Source organism: Stomoxys calcitrans, chromosome 4, assembly GCF_963082655.1.
Source record: "Stomoxys calcitrans chromosome 4, idStoCalc2.1, whole genome shotgun sequence".
NCBI classification, from domain to species: Eukaryota; Metazoa; Arthropoda; class Insecta; order Diptera; family Muscidae; genus Stomoxys; species Stomoxys calcitrans.
Window position 1 is genome coordinate 4,508,430 of NC_081555.1, and position 8,683 is coordinate 4,517,112.

The window sequence follows — 8,683 nt, forward strand, 5'->3', positions numbered from 1 at the left end:
CAAACAAAATAATAAAGTTTTGACTTAATTTTATAACTTTATTTCGAACGTGAAAAGCCCCCTTATACCATCAAATAGAAGTGGGCTTTTATTTTTGGTGCCCTACTGGCATCTCATTTATCAGCTGTGTGTAAAGGGAAACAAACCAACAGAAATAAACAATTATAGAAATTTATAAAAAAAATTGCCTAATATTGCACTATAATGAAACAAAAAACAGATATAGACGAGGATGTTTCATCGATATGCGAATCCACAGTAAGTAAGCAACATTTAATAAAATCCAAGTTTTAACATTATCTCGAAACAGGCTTCCTTGACAGAAGGATGCAGGCTATCGGTGCGGATGCACAAAACAGACGACTGGCCGTTGGCGGAGATTGTTAGTATTAAGGATCACGATGGCAAAAGGCAATTCTATGTCCACTATGTAGATTGTAAGTCTAATATCACCAACCAATAGTGAACTGCTATAACATAATTATCTCTTTAGTTAACAAACGTCTGGATGAATGGGTTACCGAAGAGGATTTGGACACACGCAAAGTACAATTCCCTAGGCGAGATGGAACGCAGACTGGGGCTAGTACTGGTGTCACAACACCCAAGAAATTGCTTTCGGTAGCCGGTAGCGTTTCCCGACCTACTTCACCACAGCCAACTGTGGGAGAAATGGTCAATGGAAATGCTGTTTTAGCTGCTGCGTTGCAAAAGAAGATAAATCGCAAAAGAAAGGTATAAAAGGTGTAAAGATTACTGCACAGTTATGATACCACTTTGTGTTACAGATAATTCCCACACCCCTACCCCCTGCTCCGATTATTCCTGACTCCTTACCTGCTGCCCCCACAGTTGTAGTGCCCGCAAATGATGAGGTGTCACAGGATGGCAAAAGTGCAACACCAAGACAATCCGGTAGTATGGTTAGCATCCATCAGGATGATGTTGTGACCCGTATGAAAAACATCGAAATGATAGAATTGGGTAAACATCGAATAAAGCCGTGGTATTTTTCACCCTATCCCCAGGTAATTAATCATTTTGAAAATTCAACAAAAAATTGTTTATATTCATTTAGCACTTTCAGGAAATCTGCCAAATGCCCTGCATCTACATTTGCGAATTTTGTCTCAAGTATCGCAAAAGTAGAAAATGTCTCGAAAGGCATTTGATAAAGTGCAATCTGCGGCATCCTCCTGGAAATGAAATATACCGTAAAAATACCATATCGTTTTTTGAAATCGATGGACGCAAAAACAAAGTATATGCCCAGAATTTATGTCTGCTAGCGAAGCTCTTTCTCGATCATAAGACTCTGTACTATGATACAGATCCCTTTTTGTTCTATGTTATGACCGAGTATGACAGCAGAGGTTTTCACATAGTAGGTTACTTTTCAAAAGAAAAGGAAAGCACTGAAGATTACAACGTGGCTTGTATTCTTACAATGCCTCCGTATCAACGCAAAGGATATGGAAAATTATTAATAGAATTCAGTTATGAATTGTCAAAGTTTGAAGGAAAGACAGGATCTCCAGAAAAACCGCTTTCAGATTTAGGTCTTCTGTCCTATCGATCATATTGGGCTCAAACCATATTGGAAATTTTCATAAGTCAAAAACCCACGAGTGATGGCGAAAAGCCCACGATTACAATTAAGTAAGTCCAAATAATATTTTAAAGACTTTCAATTATGTGTGATTTAATCTTCGTAGTGATATTTGCGAAGTGACATCGATCAAGAAGGAGGATGTTATTTCTACTTTACAAAACCTAAACCTCATCAATTACTATAAAGGACAGTACATAGTTTGCATAAATCGTGATACAATAGATCAACATAAAAAGGCCATGGACAAGCGAAAAATACGCATTGACTCGAAATGTCTCCACTGGACACCCAAAGATTGGTCGAAGCGATCAAAGTGGTAAATTGATATAATCCTTCTAACCTTTTACATCATTTGCTCATCATAAACCCAAGCCAAACATGTTAGAATAACTCATAATTTTTTTATTTCTTATTGTATAGAAAACAAATCGACATTCCCCTTTCATCACACACAAAAGAACTAGTGCACATATGCTAGAACGGCGACATGTCCTCCATTCACCAGATCCCTTTGTTCGTGAATAAAAATAAAAACTATAGAAGAAACCCATGTGAAAGCTTGTTTAACTTTCCGTATCATACAATTCCGCTAAGTTTGGGAAATTTTCCATATCCAACTCATTGGCAAAGAGATCCAGCCCTTGATTTGTTCCATTGTCTAAAGCTGCCTCTGTTGCCTCAATCGTGGCTTGTATGGATTTTGTGGCTATTTTTAGTTCCATCATTTCAAGACGAAGTTTTTCCAAATTATCGTGATTGCCATCTGAGCCTAGGAATAATTTAAACTTTTCCAATTCCTGTTTTTCGATGTAATCGGTGGCAATACCACTGCTCAGTTTTTCCTTAATACTTCGCATGTCTGCCGAGGCTGTTGATAGATCAATTGGAGTTAGCCGCCCATTCAAAGCTCTTCGTGTAAGGGCTTTTTTAACTAAATCTGTATATTTTGAATATAGATGAATGTATTCCAATCGCCGCTTTTGATATGTCTTGTAGGCTTCTTCAATTTTTTGAGTAATGGCGTTCTCATTGTCCACTTTTCGCTTCAAGGCATCCAGGTACAAAAGCATGTTAATATCATCAAGGTTGTGTTGTGGGGCTGATGAAACGGTGCTCTGTGCTTGAGACGAACTTGGCTTATTCTTAGTTGGGGTTTGTGGCGTAACAAAAGACATTTTTCGTTTATTTGTTTGTATGTCTTATGGAACGCGGCAACAGCAGTTCAAATAATTACAATTTTTTGTTTTGACACCGAAGCTTAATGCTATGAAAACATTTGCACATATGAAAAGCCTAAATGAACACGTGATTGCGTCAAAATATGTTTGTGGCTGAGATATCCTGTAATGCGAAAGAAAATGCTTAGAAAGCTTGCACGATTCTTGCATAAAATGCTTAATATCATACAATAAGCATAAATGAATGAGTATTTTCCCTTTCGAAAACAAATCGATAAAACAGACGCTTTTCGTTTCATTTAGGGATGTCGGGTACCTACAAGAAATGCGTGGATTTTATCTTTCAAAATTATTTAGCTGAAAATGCAATATTAAAAGTACAAATAAAATTGTGAAATTGCAAAAATAGAAATTTAAAAAGAGTGCTTGCAAATGTGCGAGGATTCATTGCAACAGGTGAGTGATAAAAGGAGGAGCAATTCGCTCGAATTACCAGTACACGAATAGTTCGATTCCATCAAAGGTTACGGTCTGTCACTACAGTGGCATCATAATGTTAAAATTTTGCATAAGTGAGTCTAATTTCAAATTGACCAAATAACTGAAGGCAGACATTCTCACATTCTAAGATGTGGAAGACATCAAGTATTGTGATTATTTATTAAGGCCTATCCAAGTTTATAAATGGGTCGGTTTTTGAAGCTATGCGTCATTACATTTTGGGACCAGACTAGGCTTGGTCGGACCACCTGGTATGGTTGTGAGAAGATCTATATGCAACTCTGTTTACATAGGAGATACAATTAGGATTTTGATATAAATAACCAAAATGACGGCCACATCGAACCATAATTGCTGCCTTCAGAGTAAAAATGGAATACTGTTTTCAATGGCATCTTCACTAGGTTTTAGGTCGAATTGGACCATTCTTAACACGGGTTTTAAAATTCATATTAAATCGCATTCGCAAAGTTTCAGTTAACTTCATGCGCCCTGATGAGGCTCAAGAAACTGCATAGAAGTATGTAACGATATGACTCAATTACAATAACAAACTTCCTATGCAAATATCCCAGCACGGTAAAATTATGAGCATTACGGGGACTGGAACTTTGAGCTTCCATCAATGTTGTTGTAGTTGTAGCCATTTTTTCATGTGGAAACAGCCGTTGCAGCTACTCCGTATGGGGCATTCTACTATTCGCAACCTGTGGAGGCACCTGGTAGCTCGCAGTACAACTTGTGTACTATCCATTCCTTCACTGGGTTCTGTTAATCATCTATATCTAAGATTTCTGGGACTATGTTGGGGTGCGTGCAGAGGGATCTGGTCCTAAGTCAAGTGGGATTATATTGGCAGTAAAACATGAGGCGCTGGCATTAATCATAGCTCTGGAGGAGTTTAGGCGGATGCGTCTGCCGAAACGAAATTGAACTCTGGTTTTTCGATGTTTGTGAGCCTTTTCAGGTGTAATGGGTGGCAGTCGATCTCCAAGGATTGCGTTCACTTGGTAGCTGCTACTGTGTCTGCCTGAATGCTATCTAGACCTGCTGATCCTAGTCAAACTTCTATAGGTGAGTGAGACCGTTTCGATCCATAGTATGGACGCCCCGGGAACGTAATGACTATTGGTTATTTAAAGGCGCCAACAACTTGTCTTGGCATGTCAAGCATTATATGCAATTAGTTTTTAAACAAGAGCTAAAATTCTCCACGGCTGTAGTGTCAGTAACTCCGTATGAGCATTCCACTGTCTCCAACCAAGGGGCTCGATACCATGATGATACGTCAGCACTCATTCCAATGAGAATAGTCCGCTAGCTATCACCTCACTAATACTGGCCGCTTCCTGTATAATTCAGTTGAAAGCCATAACAAACAAATTAATTACCATTTGAGAATTTTTTATATTTACATAAAATCTTTATTTCATTGTCGTGGACAAAATGTTAAAATTAGTTAAAAATACATATAAATTAAATAAAATATAGGTTTTAATAATAAAATGGATAAGGGAGTACAAACAAAATAAAAAAATACATAATTAGCCTTAAATATCCCCCAAATCAGGCAACTCGCATGGTGTCAGGGGACGCATTACAAATGGCGGCTTGGGCAAGAAATCTTCTTCGTCTGAGTCAATTGTTGGTAATGTAACATTGAATATCTTGGATGCATTAAAATCGATATCGACCCCAGAGTCGTCAAAATAAAAGTTTTCGACTTCTTGTACTTCCTGTATTTCTTCATCCTTGAAAATGCTTTGGTCAAGCATTGAATCATTAAACATATCCATTTCGGCCCAAATTTGGCGATCACCTGAAAAAAAATACACACATAAGTCGTAGTTTTGTTTCGTTTATATTGAAACGCTTAAAACAAACAAATGTTTACTTACTTTTGGGACGCTTAGAACAGCAAATTGGGGCAAAATCAAAATATTTCAACATTTCTATTTCATCGTCTTTGCTTTCCTTAATCACCTCCAGACGTTTGGGCTTAGCCACATTTTGTTGGCGAACTTCTGTTTTCGTCCTTTTAACAAAACTTTGCATGGGTTGTTTGTTGGTCGCTCCATCGCCATAGTTCAAAGATTTGGGCTTATACTGATTATGGATAACATTTTTAAGCTCTCCAAAAACAGCCTTTTTTGCCGAATGCTTGCGAGCCGATTCATTTTTAGACGAATGAACAACGCCTGTAAATTTGACAAAAAAATATATATATATATAGAGAACAAAATTGATTTGGTTTAAATAACCTTACCTTGACCATGGTTTTCGTTATTAACGTGGAAAGCGCTTCGTAAATTAGCCATTTTCTCGTCTATGCTGTGTGCTATGTGCTATGGTAAACTATTTCTCTACCGCAAAATGTTTAAACAGCAAATCCCGCCGCTTTTTTTATTAGATCTGCCTATCCTTTAAACAGCTCAATCGAGTACAAATATCAAATACCCAAATAATCACCATTCACATGGAACTGATATCAGGCTGCACATGAGCAAATTTATACAAGGTACAGTAAATTTGCCTAGCACACACCAAAGTTGTGTGTTGCAGGGCAATGGGTTTTAGTTAACGGTAAGTTTACATGGTACATCGTGATGTAGTGGTTTAACAGTGTGTTTGGTTCTATCATTCGTCTGAATGATTCTGTTGAGTATCTAGATCCAAGAGCTCTGCGAATACGATGGGGTGTGCCAGTGGGACATGGGTTTGGCTGTGCAGTTAAACAGGCCGTAATCGGGACATACAGCCCATGCATGATACAATTAAGAGGTAGCGTCATTAGCACAACAACAAAAAAACTACCCCCAACGAAACAACCTTGAGTCACAATTGCCGTAATTTGAAATGTCAAAATGGTTTTAGAAAAAAACTTTGTCTTACAACTTCTTCAAATATGTTTTATATTTGCATTTTCGTCCTTAGAAAACTGTTTTTATGCTTATGTGTGAAATATAGGATCAAATTTAAATTCTTTTCAAGATTTTAGAAAAAAAAAACAGCTGTGTTATGAAGACTTTGACATTACGATTTACTGAAAAATCAAAAAAAAAAAAAAAATAAAAAAAATTGTACTCAGCTGACCTTATAAGTGCATCCTGTATCCCGTGTGTTATGATGCGTGTCCATTGTACTGAATGGTCTAGCCGTGAAGGGGAAATAAAACACAAAAAAGTTTCAGTGAAAGCCTGTTTGTTTGCCATGAAGTGCTAACGCCATTTGCCATCCTGTCCAAACAATACGTGGAAAAATAAAACAGGGCTAAAATTCGCAAAACATGTGTGGGCATTGATGTGATAAAATGTATGAAAAATTGGGCACTCAAAAGTGAAAAAAAAACAACACACAACAAAGACAACAACAGACATCATTCGGCCCATTTCGTAAGCATTTAATTACATTTGCAATTAAAGTTGTGTGAAATTTATTCTGAATGTGTTCGCATTAACATCGTCATTATTTTTTATAGTGCGTTTCGACATTTGTTCGTTTTAAAAGTCGAGGTCAGTACTAGGCTTTATCGTAAATTAGAATAGAAAATGATTTTCCTCTATTGTACAGATGCGACAAATGTCGCGCATAGTAATTGCCTCTCCCTGTGTTTATAGATACATATATAGAAGTTGCCTGCTTTTGCAACTTGCTATCGATAACAACACAACAAATCAAGAAGAAGAACTTTGACATTTTCTTTCTTTTTGCAAATTACCATCCATTTTGCCCTCGTGGATTTGTTAACTTTTTGTGTAAAATAATATAAGATATATCAAATCCATAAGGTTTGTGTGCGAAATATTTAAGTGTTTATGTGTCGCTTATTAATATGCATGTTTTATCAATTCAAATCACATAGATGCCAGCTGTTGACATTAAATCTTCGTGGGCCGATGAGGTGGAGCTTGATTACGGTGGTCTACCTCCACCAACCGAAGTAATTGAAAATGGTTTCAAGTACGTCACAGAGTATAAATATAATAAAGATGACAAGAAAACCAAAGTTGTGCGCACATACAAAATCACAAAGGAGGTGGTACCGAAAACAGTGGCCAAACGCCGTACATGGCCAAAGTTTGGTGAATCCAAGAATGATAAACCTGGGCCAAATTCCCAAACAACCATGGTCGCCGAAGAAATCTTTATGCAAATCTTGAACACCAAGGAGGAGGAGAAGAGCAATGATCAACTTTTGGATCTTAGCAAGAACATCGCCAAGTGTCGTATTTGTAATGGTGAGCATTGGTCCGTCAACTGTCCGTACAAGGGTACCTCGATGGATACAAATCTTATGGAGAAAAAGGCTTCGGCTGCTGCCGCCGCTGCTACAGAAGCTCCCAAACCTGGCAAGTATGTGCCCCCGTTCCTCAAGGACAGTCAAAAGGGAGGCATTGGTGGTATACGTGGTCGCGATGACACAGCCGCTATTCGCATTTCAAATTTGTCCGAGTCCATGACGGAACAAGATTTAGAGGAACTTATTAAGCGTATTGGACAACATACCAAAATGTATTTGGCACGCGACAAAAATACTGGCCTATGCAAAGGCTTTGCTTATGTTCACTTCCGCCAACGTAAAGATGCTGCTGCTGCAATTGAAATTCTCAACGGACATGGTTATGATCATTTGATTCTTAGTGCGGAATGGTCCAAACCTCAAAATAACTGATACGTCGTAAGAGATTCCACAAACACAACATACAACAACAATAAATAAAAGTCAATAAGAGAAGCAGCAGTCTTTTATACAATCACATACATATATCTAATTATCTAGAGTACAGGCGTTGAGAATTTTGAAAAATGAAAACGTTTGTTAATACTACGTTCGCTGAAAATGGAAAAAACAATTTAGAATGTAAGGTTACAATAAAAACTGGTAACCAAAGATGCAGAAAGTATTTTCTTTTTTAACGGCTTTAGGATTTACTCTAGGTGTAGAGGTTAGCATGTCCGCCGAAAGCCTAGTTTTGAATCCTGGATAGGACATTTGAAAAAATGTTCTGCGTTAGCTATCCCCTTCTATTACCGCCGACATTTGTAGGGAACTATGTCATTTGAAAAAATTACATGGCAGCCATGTTAAAATTTCTGCCCAAAAAGGTGTCGCTCTGAGACATTCCATTTGAACTCGGCTATATACAAAAGGTCCCTTAGCATTGAGCTTTAACTTGAATCGAACAGCTTTCATTGATATGTGAGAGGTTTCCCCCCTGGTCCTTAATGGAATGTTCGTGGAAAATTGCTTTTGCAAAAGTGTAGACAAAACAAGTTTTAAAGCGGTACGATTTAGAAATTTATGGAATTAAAATGTAATAATACGAGGAGGATGGAGGCCACTGTAGTGCAGAGGTTAGCATGTCCGCCTATGGCGAATCCTGGCGAGACC

General features: G+C 37.7%; 4 protein-coding genes across 5 annotated transcripts; 2 read left to right on the forward strand and 2 right to left on the reverse strand.

Moving 5' to 3' along the window:
- Positions 1 to 121: 121 nt before the first annotated feature.
- On the forward strand, positions 122 to 2,162 carry LOC106082652 (histone acetyltransferase Tip60). 2 transcript variants are annotated; one of them, XM_013245289.2, is made up of 6 exons: positions 122 to 258; positions 311 to 437; positions 494 to 735; positions 789 to 1,028; positions 1,079 to 1,659; positions 1,716 to 2,162. In XM_013245289.2, the coding sequence occupies exons 1-6, from the start codon at positions 205 to 207 to the stop codon at positions 1,930 to 1,932; spliced, it is 1,461 nt and encodes a 486-aa protein (XP_013100743.1). In that variant the 5' UTR covers positions 122 to 204; the 3' UTR covers positions 1,933 to 2,162. The 2 variants fall into 2 exon arrangements, with proteins under 2 accessions (XP_013100743.1, XP_013100762.1); XM_013245308.2 differs by having other exon boundaries at positions 1,088 to 1,659.
- LOC106082688 (uncharacterized) lies at positions 1,994 to 2,814 on the reverse strand. The gene has a single exon (XM_013245352.2). It carries the CDS (start codon positions 2,785 to 2,787, stop codon positions 2,176 to 2,178), a length of 612 nt encoding a protein of 203 aa, XP_013100806.2. The 5' UTR covers positions 2,788 to 2,814; the 3' UTR covers positions 1,994 to 2,175.
- A 1,953-nt stretch (positions 2,815 to 4,767) lies between these two features.
- LOC106082682 (uncharacterized) lies at positions 4,768 to 5,628 on the reverse strand. The gene is made up of 3 exons (XM_013245345.2): positions 5,558 to 5,628; positions 5,190 to 5,489; positions 4,768 to 5,110 (listed from the first exon to the last, which is right to left on the reverse strand). Exons 1-3 carry the CDS (start codon positions 5,607 to 5,609, stop codon positions 4,842 to 4,844), a joined length of 621 nt encoding a protein of 206 aa, XP_013100799.2. The 5' UTR covers positions 5,610 to 5,628; the 3' UTR covers positions 4,768 to 4,841.
- Positions 5,629 to 6,969: 1,341 nt separating this feature from the next.
- LOC106082676 (eukaryotic translation initiation factor 3 subunit G-1) lies at positions 6,970 to 8,184 on the forward strand. Its single transcript, XM_013245332.2, has 2 exons — positions 6,970 to 7,079; positions 7,154 to 8,184. The coding sequence occupies exon 2, from the start codon at positions 7,154 to 7,156 to the stop codon at positions 7,961 to 7,963; it is 810 nt and encodes a 269-aa protein (XP_013100786.1). The 5' UTR covers positions 6,970 to 7,079; the 3' UTR covers positions 7,964 to 8,184.
- Positions 8,185 to 8,683: the final 499 nt, after the last annotated feature.